We start from the raw sequence: 16,499 nt of genomic DNA, 5'->3' as shown, positions 1-16,499 counted from the left end.
AGGTATATTCTTTATACGTTGGGCTGTTGTAACTATTTTTAACCAAATGTTTGTTGTTACTGGTTTGATCTCATAGCTGCTGAATAAATTGAAGAAGTCAACGGAAATACTGACAAAAGTTGACCAAAGGTACTATGAGCTAAACAGGGCTGGCGAGGACGTCAGGCTAAAGTGGGAATCCATGTTTGAACAGTCTTATCAGGCAAGTTAAAGGTATTTGTAGAATTTTTTCAAAGCCATCTCGGCCTTTTGGCTAAGATTAAGGCCGGAATTCTCCTATCCCGCCCACCACAGGAATTTTAGCGGGCGGGTTGCGGAGAATTTGAAACGTCATTGACAGTCGGGTGGGAATTTCCAGCTTTTAGACCAGCGCGGCCAGAGAACTCCACCCGAAGTGTCAGATCAAGCCTGGGATGGGGTGCAGTGCCTCATCCTGTCAGCTTGGATCTTGCTTGACCCTCACGTGGGGCCATGAATTGGATTCAGTTTGAATTTTGCTTTCTGGATGGAATTTAAAATTTTTTTAAAACCTTTTAAAGTTTTGCATTATTTATGCAGGGTATTTTTAGAAGCCAAAAGAAGCCCGTTTGGGTTAACTTGGAAAAATAAATTATGGCCCAACTGGCCCTTTCCTTACAATTTGAGGTACAAGTTCACTTTGTTCTGATCTAGCACCAAGTGTTCTAACTTTGTGATGGAAACTTCAACGTAAACATGGTCCAAATATTTAACAGGCTCCCAGGGGTGGGAGGCCAGGAGAAGAGATGGGGGTTGGGGGGCTTTAAAATTGGGTGATCGCTGCACTGATCCTGGTGCCTAACTGTCCCCACCTTAGCAGCAGGGGAAGCATTGGGCAACCTGTGGGCCAATTATGGCCAATTAAGGGCCTCCTCCCACCATTACTGAAGGTTTACCTGCCCAGTGATCAGCCCTTCCGGTGAATCCGGTGGCTGGGCTGGAGGAGGGGTCCAGCAGATGGGTTTTGTTATTTTTTTGGCTCATTGAATTGGGAAAATAACTGCAGCTAGTCGGAGGGTGAAGTTTTCCTATTTATGCCTTAACCTGTGATATTTTTGCATATCTCTTAGAGCTACACACAGAGAGCTATTAGTAGAGGCCTGGAAACATGTCACCTGAGTGTCTTCTAATTATTCTTCTTTTGTATGGTAGCAGCAAAACCTAACAACCCAAATATCAATATCTAAGTCAGATATCCAGGTTTTCTAAGTCAGAGAATGGTATTTGAATGACCTAAACAGGAAAAGGGTTTTTCTTTAAATGCTTTGTTACAGTGGAAGGTTTCTTTCAATAAACTCAAGGAGATAATTAACTCCAAATGATATACTTAGCTGTGAATAGCTATCACCATAGCCAGCAATTTGATTTGATTTATTACTGTCAACATGCATTAGTATACAGTGAAAAGTATTGTTGCGCGCTATACAGCCAAAGTATACTGTTCATAGAGAAGGAAACGAGAGAGTGCAGAATGTAGTGTTACAGTCATAGTTAGGGTGTAGAGAAAGATCAACTTAATGCGAGGTAGGTCCATTCAAAAGTCTGACAGCAGCAGGGAAGAAGCTGTTCTTGAGTCGGTTGGTATGTGACCTCAGACTTTTGTATCTTTTTCCCGATGGAAGAAGGTGAAAGAGAGAATGTCCGGGGTGCGTGGGGTCGTTAATTATGCTGGCTGCTTTGCTGAGGCAGCGGAAAGTGTAGACAGAGTCAATGGATGAGAGGCTGGTTTGCGTGATGGATTGGGCTAAATTCATGACCTTTTGTAGTTCCTTGCGGTCTTGGGCAGAACAAGAGCCATACCAAGCTGTGATATAACCAGAAAGAATGCTTTCTATGGTGCATCTGTAAAAGTTGGTGAGAGTCGTAGCTGACATGCCAAATTTCCTTAGTCTTCTGAGAAAGTAGAGGCGTTGGTGGGGCTTTCTTAACTATGGTGTCGGCATGGTGAATAACTGGAAACATCTGATATAGCTCATTGTTATAATATTATTTCTTTGTTCCACAACTTAAACCTGTATTTCTCTCAGTTGTTTCAACAGGTTAATTAAAATGGAAAAGCCCCCAGATTCGGGGGGTGATTTTTACCACTTTGTCCTTGCCCATTGATGGGCGGGATGAGCCGGTAAAATCGCGCGAGAGCCGAGAAATCGGGTTTGCGCATGATTACCCGTCTCTCGCCATCTTACCAGCACCGGATATCTGGCGCATTCAGCCTCCCGCCCATTTCCGGCGAGAGGCTGAATAATCTATTCAAATGTATTTAGATGCTCATTTTAAGGTAGATCCCGGGCTCACTTGCCTTTGTGACCTCGCCAGGAGACGTTTCCTCTCACCACAAACGGGGACCAGTCGTGATGGCCTCGCCGGGAGAATCGGAGGCCATCGAGCCCCCATACCAGTGCCAGGGACGGGGCCTAAGGGGTGGAGGTGGGGGGGGGGGGGCAGGGCCTGAAGGAGTGGGTCCAGGCCAGGGCCGGGACCTGAAGGGGGCAGGATAAGGAAGGGGGAAGGCAGATGGGTAGGGAAGGGAAACCCACTGCCACTCTGCACACGATTGATTGGAGGGGGGAGAGGGACGGCCCGTTGCCACTCTGCATCGCAATCGATGAGGGAGAACAAGGGCATTTGGTCAGGGCGCAGGGGTGATATTTGCTGATGGGGGGGCACTTGCAATCAGCCGCAGGCTCCCGCGATAGTTGGGGGGGGGGGGTGGTTGCGCTGGGTCGAAGCTGGCTGCAGTAGCAGAGAGCAGACAGATCTCTCAGAGCTGTCCGCTCTCTGCTGGTTGCCACTGCATATATGCAGCCACAGGCTTGCACATGCGCAATGCCACCCTCTGCTGCTGCAGCAGCCTTGCTGGCGAGTTAAGCCCCGCCCCTCCCTCTGGTGGCTAGAAACGGCCTAGTCCATTTTCTCCTTCTCTAAGTGCATAAGGTAGGCAATTTGGACTCACCCAAAAAGTGGATCTAAAACTCCCCCGTTTTCTAGGCACTTAGAACTTTTCTCGTATAATCGCCTCCTCTGTGTCCTTATCTGTTCGAATTACATTTAAAGTGTTCTAGCTTTCTGATTATTCATGGTCATTTTCTGCTTTCTAACAGATAATACATACTTTGGAAACAGAAAAGATAAAGCTTCTTTGTGATATCTTAAATAAATACAGCGACCACATCACTTGCTTTGGAAGAACACTCATAGAAGTAAGAATTGTGCCATCAGTACACCTCATCCCTATAATTACAGGAAATACTGTTGTTAAGCAATATCAATGCATAAGTATTTTTTAAATTTTGAATTTTTGCAATTGAATGAAATCTATTTTATGCGATCTTTAGCGTCAAAGGCAAATTCATGAAGCTGTACAAAATGTCAACATTGAGGAAGATATCCAGACATTGCTGGACAGCACATCCATGTTGTCAGATGAAAACAAAGTAGAATTTCTGCTTACAGATTATTACGTAAGTAGATATTTAAAATTTAAGTTACAGTTTGTTTATATGTTTATATAGTACCAAAAATAAAATATCAAATGAGTGCAAATTGTCCCATAGTTTAATGTAAAGATTCAAAATAATGTCACAATCATAGAATCACTACAGTGCGGAAGGAGGCCATTTGGCCCATTGAGTCTGCACTGACCCTCCGAAAGAGGGTCATGGCTGATCCATCTAACCTACAGATTTTTGGAGTATGGGAGGAAACCGGAGCACCTGGAGGAGACCCAAGCAGACATGGGCAAACAACACAGTCCCCTCTGGAATCAAAGCCACTCTGAGGCAGCAGTGCTAACCACTATGCCACCCTACCGCCCTTAATAGAAGTTAACAGCGGTTGACAGAAGTTAGAATATATTAGAGAGTGGAAGTGCTGGAAATGTGTAATAATTCAGTTAGCAGCAGAAAGTTAAATTAATATGTCAATTGAGAGCCTTTTCCAACCTTCATATGGCACTCTTGATTTAGAAGTGTTCTGGATTCAGAAAATTTGAAGGAATAATTGAACATAACACTACGCCACTGCTTTTCTAAACATTATAAAGTGGCCAAATATCATGGGCTGTAAAATTCTTTGGGATGTCCTGAGCTGAGGAAAGGTACTATGTAAATGTGAATATGTTAGTTTTAAAACTCCAATGAAAATAAATATTTTGGTTGCTTTTTCACAGTAAAAGACAACAGGGAGGCGGTTGTATTGTCATTGGACTGGTAATCCAGAGAGCCATGGTAATGCTCCGGGTTCAAATCCCACCACGGCAGATGGTGGGAAACCATTGTCGATTGTCGTAAAATCTCATCCAGTTCAGCAGTGAGCTTTTGGGAAGGAAATCTGCCATCCTTGTCTGGCCTACATGTGACTCCAGATACACAGCAATGTGGTTGACTCTTGCATGAAACCACTCAGTTCAAGGGCAATTAGACATAGGCTATAAATGCTGGCCCACATCCCAAGAAAGAATGAAAAGTAAAATCTTGCTTCTTCTATCCAACAGGAAGAAGATAATAAGAACACAATGGATAAGGAAAGAAGGAAGACTGCACTAGCACTAAAACTACAAAGACTTCAAGAAGATATAAACAAAGTAAATAAGGACAAAGAAGGTTGGTTTTTTTCTTTTAAAAATCATAAGATTTAATGTGAATGTGTTAGTTTTAAAACGCTAATGAAAATAAATATCTTTCGGTTGCTTTTTCAGGGTTAGAGAAAATGATTAGAACAAGTTTCAAAGGTCCATCATTTTCAGATCCACAGACTGAAGAAAAAACTGTATCAATGCAAGATGAGGTAAGTCGCCCACTATCATGTTAGTGTTTTGATAAAGGTTAGACTAAGGGACTCTGAGATTTAATAGAGTGAATTGCACCATGTAATCATTGTTTGTAAGGGAACCGAATGTAGGCTTCCTAGTTAATGCTGGGAAAATTCTGTTTTTTTTGCAAGTAAGTCAAAATGCCTTCTTTTGAAATGGTTTTAATTTTTGATTCTGTTCACTCATTCCAGTTGTGATATTACTCAATCCATTCACACTCCACAAGTTTAATGTGGATGTGACATCTAAATTGCTAAATTCAGAGTGCAGATCAGTTGACAAAGTCTAAACTGACTTCAAAGGGAAGCAGAGTGAGAACACTCCTTCCAGGAAGCCTTGTCTGCTTCATTTCAGTGAGCCCCAGTAATACAGAACAGAAGAAAGCGTTTTGGCTCATTGAATCTACACTTGCTCTTTTGAAGAGCAATTCGGATTGTCCCACTCCCCAGCTCTTTCCCCATATCGCTGTATTTTTCCCCTTCAAGTATTTATCCAATTCCCTTTGAAAGCTACTGTCGAATTTATATCCACTACCCTATCAGACCTTATGTTCCAAATCCTACCCACTTGTGTAAACACTTTTTCCCTCTTATTGTGTCTAATTCTTTTACCAACCACATTAAATATGTGTCCCCTATTTATCAACCCTTCAGCTATTAGAAACATTTTGTTTTCTCTATTTAGACCTTGCTGGATTTCAAATATGCCTATCCAATCTCCTTTTAACCTTCTCTGCTGTAAATAAAACAGCCCCAGCTTTTTCAGTCTATCTATCCAACTATCTCTTGTCCCTGGAACCATTCTAGTAAATCCCTTCTGGACTGTTTCCAAAACCTACACCTCCTTCCTAAAATGTGGTTTCCAGAATCAGACACAATACTCTATCTGAGGCTGAATTAGAGTTTTATAGAGGCTTATCACAGCTTCTTGGCTTTTTTACACTTTGCCGCCATTAATAAAGCCCAGGATCCCATATGCTTTCTTTAACTACTTTGTTAATCATGTCCAGCCATCTTCAAAGATTTGTGTCCCTTTAAAATCACACCATTTGGCTTGTATTCTCTCCTCGTTTTTCCTATAAAATTGCATCACCTCATACCTTTCAGTGTTGAATATTATTGATCATATGACTGCCATTCCACCAGTCTGTCTGCTCCCCTGCAAGTCTATTACTATGTTAGCATGAATGAATTCAGAAGAACCACTCAACACGGGTCTGTTCCAATCATCAAACAGTTTATTGAGCTCTTACGCCGGTGGGGAGAAGTCACAGGGTGACCCAAATGCAACTCCACCAAGACAAAGAAATTACCAATTCTTATCTAGTCACTCAGCCCAAAGCAGCTGGACACGATCCAATCGTAATGGTTATTGATTACATACATTACACATTGATCCAATAGAATTGGCAGGTAACCATCTTGGGGGTGGGTGATCAGCTCATGGTTAGGTCCCAGCGGTTTGATGATGACTTCCAGACCACATCACTGTATTTGGATCTGGACAATGGGTTTCTTCACTGAGCATACTTATCTCTAACTTGTTTGTGCTTCTAGTTAGAATGCAAAGCAGTTGTCTGTGGGTGGGTATGAGAGATCCCACTGAACAAGTTACTTTATAATGTGACCAAACGGTCAGACTCCATGATGTCTCGTATAACAGTTAGCAATCCTCCATTTTGGTTAACTCGATGTAATAAAACAGTTATATATACATTTGTAATGCAAAATATACTGCAGGTGCCTCTGCCATTTCTTTCACCGAACAGCTAGATATCTGTTTGTTTACTGTATTTTCAAGTTTTTATATCATCTGCAAACTTCAAGATTGAGTCTGCGCCCCCAAGTCCAAGTCATTCATGTATATAAAAACATTAGTACTGGGGAACAGCATTGTATTTAGTTCAAAAAAGTCACACCCTACACTCTAACTACATAGTTGGTGTGAAGAGAAACCATTTCCTATTGACAATGGTTATAGTGGGAATGCATGCTGAATTTAAAAGTAGCATTATCATATTTTCTCTCGAAGAATATGGTTAAATTAAAATGGATATTAGAAATCAATTTATCACAAATTAAAGATGAGAAAATGAGATTATTCCAATGCTTAACTGTTGCACATTTTTCCATTTTAAGAATTATAACAATCTAACTTCTGTTCCTAGGCAACACTGAAACTAATTCTCTTGGAATTAAATTTCTACAAACTTGCGTCAACTATGGCAGAACTAGAAGGAAATCCCAAGCCATCCCATCCACTAAGTGGCAACATCATTAAATGGAAAGATAAGGTACCCTGAGTTTAAATTAACTGCATTGTACTTGTCTCCTAATTTCTCTACTTATCAAGGCTAGACTGTCATATGATGATATATTACATTATATTGATTCTTTTGACAAATAAATTGCAAAGGGTGAATTTTGTCTTCATTTAATTTATAAAATAATATTAATCGATGGCACAGTGGCTAACACTGCTGTCTTACAGCTCCAAGGAGCTGGGTTTAATTCTGTCTTGGGTGACTGTGTGGAGTTTGCACTTTCTCCCCGTATCAGTGTGGGTTTTCTCTGGGTGCTCCGGTTTCCTCCCACTGTCCAAAGATGATGTGGAGATGCCGGTGTTAGACTAAGGTGGGCACACTGTCCAAAGATGTGCAGGTTAGGTGGATTGGCCATGATAAATTGTCCCTTAATGTCCAAAGATATGCTGGTTAGGGGGATTAGCGGGGTAAATACGTGGCATTATGGGATTCCCTGTCGGAGAGTTGGTGCAGACACGATGGGCCGAATAGCCTCCTTCTGCAGTGTAGGGATTCTATGATTCAATTGACTAACCTACAGATACATTTTCCTTTGAGGGTCCGATTAAATAAAGATGATTCCTCTTAACCTGAATGTATTTAGCATTAAATTCTCACTTTGCTGTTAATTTATTTTTTGTGCTTATAAACCCAAGCATCAGAAAAGTCTGTAAAACTCTTTAAATGTATAGTTAAAAAGTGCTAGGACCAGGGCTATTTACAGAAGATATAAAGGAGTTCGAGCCTGGGATGGAAACTAATCTAAGTTTAAAAATGCCATCAAATTGGGAATGAGGATTTCACAATATAGAATAAGCAAACCAGGTACAAAAGGATTTTTTTTGTTTTATTTTTCTCTCAGAAGATTGCAGAGCTCTTGGGATAGAGTTAGGTGATGCGGGGAAGTAGGAAAAAGGTTTTATCCATGATTTTAGTCCTCATAGCATGAGCAGGTCCTTCTGCTGGTCCTTTCTTGCCTGTGAATTTAATGTACTATAAGATCTGGATAACTAACTAGGTCAACAAATATGAAATTCCATTTCAGGTGGACAGAAAAGAGAAATAAACCGTGTGAATATAAACTAATGGCTCGAGGCCACAGGGCACATCATAGACATTTGGTAATGCTGGTGGAAACTCATTCAAGTCTGAAGCAGTGTGAAACATTGGAAAAGAAAACTAAGTGAACCTTAGGGTATATAGTCAGAGTGATGCAGTACAGGGACAATAATGAGCATCTGTGAGACACTGGTAAGATCATTTTTGGAGTATGATTGTATAGCTGTTCAATGTAACACGAGGATATGGAGGTATTGCAGAAGGGACTTAACTATAAATGAAGAGAAACAGAATAATTTAGATTGTTTTGCTGAGTTGGAATGATAACACAGATCAGAATTGTATCAATGCATTTCCTGGGAGATCGATACTTACACGCAGTTATCGTAGACAGTACCCAAAGATGATATCCAAGATATGATGGAAATTGCAAAGATTCCTTCTAGTTCTTTTGAGACGCCAGTATTAGGGACAATGATCACAGTATAACACTGTACCTTTTGAGTAGGGAACTTTAAGCATCATAATTTCTTTACCAAATCAAAGTGCTTGAGGGAACCATAGATCTGAACCATAAGATATCCTAGTGAAGAATATTGGGTTGCATAATAATGGGCAACAAGTGATATTTCACACACTAAATTCAATTGATTTAATAACCTTAAATCATTTTTAATTATTAACTTTTGTTTTGGCAGGAATATCATCACAGTTTGGTGCAGGTATCACGTCCTATGAAAATGAAAAATGTGCAGGCTCACGGTACCTTGACAAACTCAGTACCTCCAGATAGCAGAAGAGATCACCGTGCACACAGCCCTGAGCAGATATCTGAACCCATATATGTTAATCATACAACTAATTCAATTCATTCAGAGATGGAAGTTGAGCGATCAGAGGTGGATGCAAGCTCAGCTGATGATGGTAATTTAAGTAAACAAGGTGATTTTTGGTCTAAATGATTGCAAGACTTTTCTGACCAGTATTATGCAAACAATGATTTGAATGTTGCTGTAAAGAGAGCCATGTTGCAAAACTTTTAACCTTGCACTTTTCAGGACAAAAGCAAGAATGTATTAATGAACCACAACACGAGCTTGACTGATTATCGTAAATTAGTTGCAAGTGTAGCCATAAGCACATGCAGGATTGTTCAGCAATGCTTTTCAATTGTGAAGTCACATCTATCAGGCAGCAGTTGCTAAACAATCCTGAGTGCAAAAATGGCTATATTAACAATCAATTTAAGATAATTAATCAAGCTCATTTATGCTCCCTGGAAGCGACATACATTCAAATGCAGGGTCCCATTCTCTACATACAAAAGGATTATGTTCAAACCTTGTGCCTTTTATGGGTTTACCCACGAGTTTGGTATTGTTCCCCATTGCTTTTTCCACGACAACACCGTGGCCAATCAGAGTTGACTTGCCAATCAATCAGCATCCTTTTCTCCAGTGGTATATAAACTGTTAGGATTGTTTGAAACTTATTGTTTTTGAGTTTGTCCTGATGAGTGCTAGATGAAAAGCTTCAGCAATGTGTCTCTTTTCAGCAATTCTGTTTTTTGCTGAAATCTGGGACAAAATCTGAAGCAGGGAGAAATAATTTAAGCAGATTAAATGCAGTAAAATTAATTTTTGTATTCTGCTTTTGTCCTGAAGAGCACAGACTTCTATATCTTCATATATTTGCTTATAATGGTTCACATTTTTTATGTTTGATACCTCTGCTCTGTAAAATCAACAACCGCATAACTCAAAATTCAAAAACATTTTCCTTTATTAGAAAAAATAAGACTGAAAAATATTTTTGGAGGCAGTGTATTTTTTAATTGAGTGTAGCCAAGGACCAACCAAGGAAATGCAGATCATCTCACTTAAAATTGAAATTAAATAGAGGAGGCACAATAGGATCATTAAGACATATGGCATACTCATTGAATGAGAACTGAAGAAGGAAGTTGTGAATTGCCATGATAATCTTATCATAGAATCCTACAGTGCAGAAGGAAGCCATTCGGCCCATCGAGTCTGCACCGACCACAATCCAACCCAGGCTCTATCCCTGTAACACCATGCATTTACCCTAGCTAGTCCTCCTGATACTAAGGGGCAATTTAGCATTGCTAATCCACCTAACCTGCACATCTTTGGACTGTAGGAGGAAACCAGAGCATCCGGAGGAAACCCACACAGACACGGAAAAAACGTGCAAACTCCACAGTGACCCAAGCCGGGAATTGAACCCCGGTCCCTGGTGCTGTGAGGCAGCAGTGCTAACCACTGTACCACCGTGTCAGTTGCTTGTACGTTGTTTTATTCTGCAGGATTTTTCTTCTGGTTCAGAACGATGGGTTGCAGTTCCAAAATAAGGAATTAGTTATTTAGGACTTGCATGAGGAGGCCTTACTTCATTGTAACCCAAAAAGTACTGGATTCTCAGTTGTTAAGCATATTTAAGGCAAAGACTGATAAGAGAGTGAAGGAATATGGGGATAAGTGTGGAGAGATAGAATTGAGATTGAAGTACATAGGGCAAAATTTTCCCAAAACAACTAAGGATGCTATCTTACGAAAGAAATTCTAAGTGCTGAATGAGTGAGAAAACAGGAATCGTGCTGGGTTTTTTTTTTGACAAGTTGCAATCTTATGGCACTTAGTACAAAAATATAGCCAGGATGTGATTCTTGCCATTGGTTGGGGGGATGGAGCCTAGGCTCACTGATGAAGCTGATTGCTGGCTACGCCAGTCCCCCTTCCAATCAATCCCCCCCGCCACCCCCCCCCCCCCCCCCCCCCACCCCTCCCCAATTTGCGGCATTAGAATCGCACTGAGACAATTGCAAACTGTTTGGCACCAGGCACAAAACCGATTGAGGCCAGCATGCTAGTTTCCAGGATCTGCGTCAGGTGCAGCGAGGTTGGAAAACCGCCTCATTATGTTCCAAAGATGACTGCATTTTGCAAAGCTGTTTCAAAATATTTTAAAGTATGTTGAAAATAGTGAAACCTCTTTCTAAAGAAAATAGTTGTTTGGTCTTATAGAACTTGAGTATTGCTGAAATAGAGATATGCTGTCAAAACTTTGCGTCTTGCACTCGTCAGGACAGATTAGCAAAAATACTAATTGTAAAAGGAACAACAATTCCTACTGTTTGAAAAGATGGCGCTGATTGGTTGACAAATGAATTTGATTTATAGAGACATTGTCGTGGAGAATGTACCAGGAAACAGTTAACTGCCAATCTTTTGTTTAAATTCAAATTAGGCAATTAAGCTCCGATCATTTCATTGACATTGGGAATGGCAGTCCCCAAAGCTTTTGCTTAATTGAATAAAGTTGCAATGTGTGGACCTGCTCCTTCTGTCTGCAAAGGAGAGCTATGTGTGAATATATGCTGCTTCTCGCACACACAAGTGAGTCACATTGGGAGCCTGAATGATTACTTTAAATTGGTTGTCATGTATATTTTTGCAACAATCAACACTCTCTTCATATGCGGAATAAATTGTTGTTCTCCTTATAATTGGTCCTCTTGCAAATCCACCCTGATGAATGCAAGACCAAAAGCTTCGAAAGCATGTCTCTTTATCAGCAATATAACAAAAATGTTATGATAGCATTAAGAAAATGTTGTCAATTATAGTGAAATATGTTAGTGGGTAGTGAGTTTTATAAAAATATAGTCACCATGCTTGGAGTGATCAGAGATCACTTATAATGCAGAGTCAGACACTTGGGAATATGTTCCAAGGTAATCTAATTTTAGTTTGGTTTATTAGTGTCACAAGTAGGCTTACATTAACACTGCAATGAAGTTACCGTGAGAATCCCCTGGTCGCCATACTCAGGCACCTGATCGGGTACATAAGGGAGAATTTAGCATGGCCAGTGCACCTAACCAGCACATCTTTTGGACTGAGGGAGGAAACCCACTCAGACATGGGGAGAATGTGCAGACTCCGCACAGACAGTGACCCAAGCCTGGAATCAAACCTGGGTCCCTGGCGCTGTGAGGCAGCAGTGCTAACCACTGTTTTCCTTTCCTCCCCCCCCCCCCCCCCCCCCCGGCCAAGTCTAGAATTTAGGATAACATCACACCTCTGTTGGATAGTCCTTTCCTGTGCATTGTCAGTCTCGTTTATAAAGGAAAAGGAATGAAATTGAATTTCACCAGTAGTTTATGTGTTCATGGCAAATTGGCAATCAGGAAAAAGAAAATGCAGGGCAGATGAAAATAAGCTGCCAATTCACTGAGAGCAGCACAAAAGTGCTCAAAGGCCATTTCACACCTCTTATTCAAAGACGCGTGCTGCCTGTGATCAAACATGCTACATTTGAGACCTTAGATGGCATTAAATTTCAGCTCATTGTGAGATGCTTAGTCATGACATGACAAAATTCAAATTAGTTTTATAGGCTGAGAAATATTTGTTCATAGATTGATACCATATAAATGTATTTCAAAACATTTAGGAGATTCTTTTTTCATTCTGCAGCAACCGATCCCGTTCAGATTGGAACATGTAAAGCTCTGTATGATTATCAGGCTGTCAGAGATGATGAACTTAACATGCAGCAAGGTAAGGACTCATCACTGGTATAGAGCTAGGATTGACAATTTTTTGTAACAGATGACTTGAGAGAAAAGTTATACCTCAAGGAGTAAAAGGGACAGCAGCAATGTGGATACAAAATTGGCTGAATAATGGGAAGCAAAGTAATGGTCAGTAGATATTTTTTTCAGGCTGGAGGAAGGTTTGTAGTGGTGTTCTCCAGGGTCTTGGTGTGTGAGGGATAATTTCAAAGTTTGTGGATAATACAAAATTGTAAACTGCGAGGAGGACAATGTAGAACTTCAAAAGGACAGACAAGTTGGAGTGGGCAGATAGGTGGCTGATGAAGTTCAATGTGGAGACGTGTGTGGTGATGCATTTTGGTAGGAATAAACAATATAAAACAAGGAGTAAAATTTTTATGACACAGGAGCAGAGGGGCCTACGTGAATATAGCATTGAGGGTGGCAGAACAAGTGGAGAGAGCAGCTAATAAAGCATAGTATCCTGGGCTTTATTAATAAGGGAATAGAGGACAGGAGCAAGATGATTATGCAAGACCATTGCTGAAATATTGTGTACAATTCTGGGAACCACACTAAGAAGGATGTGAACACATTGGTGTGTGTAGAAGAGGTTTACAAGAATGGTTCCAGGGATAAGAAACTTCAGTTATGAGGACAGATTGGAGGGGTTGGGATTTGAAGAAAAGGCTAAGTGGAGATTTGAGAGAGGTGTTCAAAATCATGAGGAAGCTGGACAGAGTAGATAGGGAGAAACTGTTCCCATTTGTAAAGGGTCAAGAACAAGAGGGGACAGATTTAAAGTGATTTGCAAAAGAAGCAAATGTAATGTGAGAAAAATCTTTTTTTTTACACAAGTAGTTTGGTAGTGTGGTCAATAGGTTCATTCAAGGTGCTTAAGATGGCATTAAATAGAAGCAATGTGCAAGGTTACGGGGAAAAGACAGGAAACGGCGCAAAATCATAATACTCATTTGGAGAGCCAGTGCAAGCAGACATAGGCTAAATGGCCTCCTTCTGTGATTGTGAAATTCTGATTAAGATGATTATTTATGGATGCCTCCAATTGATAAGTGCAACATTGTCCATAATAGCATTAAGAAAATAAAATATGCCTCCTGGAAAGCCCAATTAGCCTAGAAAAATAAGAAGAGTTCTTTGACTGGCAGAACCAGAAAGTGCCGACAGTGATACCCAGTAATTACATGTCAATAATACAGTTCAAATTGATGAATTCATCATTAAGGTTTCAGCCGCTTTTAGAAATACTATAACGTAAGCCGAATTGAAATTTCCTGTCGCCGACTTAAAATCTGTTACCACTTAGTCATCAAACATCGGGGAACATATCCACACCAGTTTATTCTTTCAAAACCTGCTGAAAATTCAACTTAAAATCCTCATGACGAGTTTAAATATGCTTTTAACAGGAGATGAGCATATAGAATTCTTTGCCAGAGATCTTTGCTGAAGTCTCAAGCATTGGGAATATTAAACGATATGGGTAGCAAGCAGGAAAGTGCGATTAGACTATGTGACTTGAGTAGAGAAACCAGCCTAAAAATCAAATGATCTATCTCTGTGGTGTAACATACCAAGATTCAATAGGGCTTGCCATCTTTGGACTTCTGCCTGAGAGCTAGATGGTGGCATGGTGGCTAACACTGCTGCCTCACAGCACCAGGGACCTGGGTTCGATTCCCGCCTTGGGTCACTGTGTGGAGTTTAAACATTCTCCCCGTGTCTGTGTGGGCTTCCTTCCGGTGCTCCGGTTTCCTCCCACTGTCCAAAGATGTGCGGATTAGGTGGATTGGCCATGTTAAATTGCCCCTTAGTGTCAGGGGGACGAGCTCGGGTAAGTGCATGGGGTTGTGGGAATAGGGCCTGGATAGGATTGTGGTCGGTGCAGACTCGATGGGCCGAATGGCCTCCTTCTGCACTGTAGGATTCTATGATAAACATGAGCAGCACACCTGTAACCTATGAAAAACGGCTACATTTACAGATTTAGTTGATCACAACTTATGCAATAATGGAAGAACATTGGGTAACAGCAACTATTACGGGGATACCTAAAAAAAAAATCAGTAACCAGAAAATACTATATTCTTGGATACAAATTTTGACTTTCAATTTATTTTTCTCCGTAGGCGACATACTTATTATTCACAATAAGGATGCAACTGGATGGTGGTTTGGCAGCTTGAGGGGAAAGAAGGGCATTTTCCCAGCTACCTACATAGAGGAATTAGCCCAAATGGAAAAAGAGAGATCAACAGAGGCATAAACAATGCAAACCATTGGTGTCACTGATTTTTAGACGAAGACAAGGTGGCTTGGCAAAATGCCGAAAAGATAAAGAATTGTATTTCAAGACTGTGGATTTGCACTACCTTTATAAAAAAAACGATGAATGTTTTGGACAAAGACCACTTTAATCATATGCATATTCTGACAATTTATGCATATGTACACATATGCAAACATTAATGGGACAGAATTCACAAAAGGGCAAACAGATTTGCCCTTTCAATTTCTAAACCCTTTTGTATTGATGTTACTGGAAATGGAAGAGGGAAACAGTGCCCTCTGTAGGATATCTGGGATCTACGTAAACAGGACAAGCAACTGCATCTCCTTAACCAGACTGAAGATAGGACAGTATAGTCTGAAAAAACAATAGGGGGAAAAAAATTGGAGAAACACAACAAAGAAAAATATTTTTATAATCTCCAATTAAATACTGAAGGAATTCAACAACTCTAAATTAACTTTCAGTATCAGTGGTACCTTGTCAGTAGACATACCTTGTCATTAAAAAGGGTACTTAAGTTGGAAGTACAGTATAGGAATGTCACATCATGTAATGCATTTGAATGGAACAGAGCAAGATGTTTTTAGGCAGCTTACTGAGCAGTGGTGTATCTTGGATTTTCACTTTTAAGCATGTGCTTGCTTGATGTTGCTGTGCGAATTGCACATTAATGATAGTAAAAGCTGTTAGTCTCAGTCTCACTGTTACTTTTACAGTAAGTAATGGTCCTTTTGCCTACTTTATTTAAGAACCATGGGTTCATGAATTCAGTGAGTCAGCAGGATGAGGACAAATCTTTACCTGGCAGTGATTTATATCCAAAGCACAATATTTCTTTTTAATGATGCAAAGCTGTTAAAATGCTTTAAAAACATGTCAATCTACATTTGATGGTTATTTTATCCAAGTTCCATCATAAAGTAAAATTTACACTTGAGAAATATCGCTCCATTAATCCTGTTTACTTCAAAGTAATTTTTGAGCTACATGAGTGACATGATTTAATCAACTCACAGCTCCTAATGTCGAAACAAAACACAAGTAACCAGCATAATCTTTTTGCATGAATAGGTATGCAGGGTACAGCTGTTAACAGGGCTGAAAACACTAGTATTAAAGTGACAGCCAAAGTCAATAATAACTGAAGCTCATAATTACCAGCATAACTAGAGTTAAAACATTACAATACTCTAATTTATTTGCATTCTTGTGGAAATAGTGCAGAAAGTAACTCTAATCTAGCCATGTGCCTTTGACATCAAGAAAGAGGAGCCTACAAAGAGTTACTTCATGATGCCTGGTCCAGATGTGGCACTTGAAGCTTATTATGACATATCCAATCTCCTACTTCAACAACACTAGCCACAACACCCTCAAACAATTTGTATTCGTGTGACACTATCTGCTCTACGAG

General features: G+C 40.3%; 1 protein-coding gene across 2 annotated transcripts in view; it reads left to right on the top strand.

Annotated features, from left to right (window-relative positions):
• The window catches only part of nostrin (nitric oxide synthase trafficking), a 46,521-nt gene extending 30,257 nt beyond the window's left edge, over positions 1-16,264 (top strand). The window contains exons 8-16 of one of the 2 annotated variants that reach the window (XM_078228200.1): positions 77-202; positions 3,120-3,218; positions 3,354-3,479; positions 4,511-4,619; positions 4,715-4,803; positions 6,996-7,121; positions 8,888-9,113; positions 12,692-12,775; positions 14,922-16,264. In XM_078228200.1, the coding sequence (XP_078084326.1) occupies positions 77-202; positions 3,120-3,218; positions 3,354-3,479; positions 4,511-4,619; positions 4,715-4,803; positions 6,996-7,121; positions 8,888-9,113; positions 12,692-12,775; positions 14,922-15,058 (1,122 nt within the window). In that variant the 3' untranslated portion in view covers positions 15,059-16,264. Of the gene's footprint in view, positions 1-76; positions 203-3,119; positions 3,219-3,353; positions 3,480-4,510; positions 4,620-4,714; positions 4,804-6,995; positions 7,122-8,887; positions 9,132-12,691; positions 12,776-14,921 lie in introns of both variants that reach the window. The other variant, XM_078228199.1, reaches the window with a different exon arrangement.
• The last annotated feature ends 235 nt before the right edge of the window (positions 16,265-16,499 follow it).

Source organism: Mustelus asterias, chromosome 14 (genome assembly GCF_964213995.1).
Source record: "Mustelus asterias chromosome 14, sMusAst1.hap1.1, whole genome shotgun sequence".
NCBI lineage: Eukaryota > Metazoa > Chordata > Chondrichthyes > Carcharhiniformes > Triakidae > Mustelus > Mustelus asterias.
The sequence above is the reverse complement of the archived record's forward strand: the minus strand, read 5'-3'. Positions and strand labels throughout refer to the sequence as shown.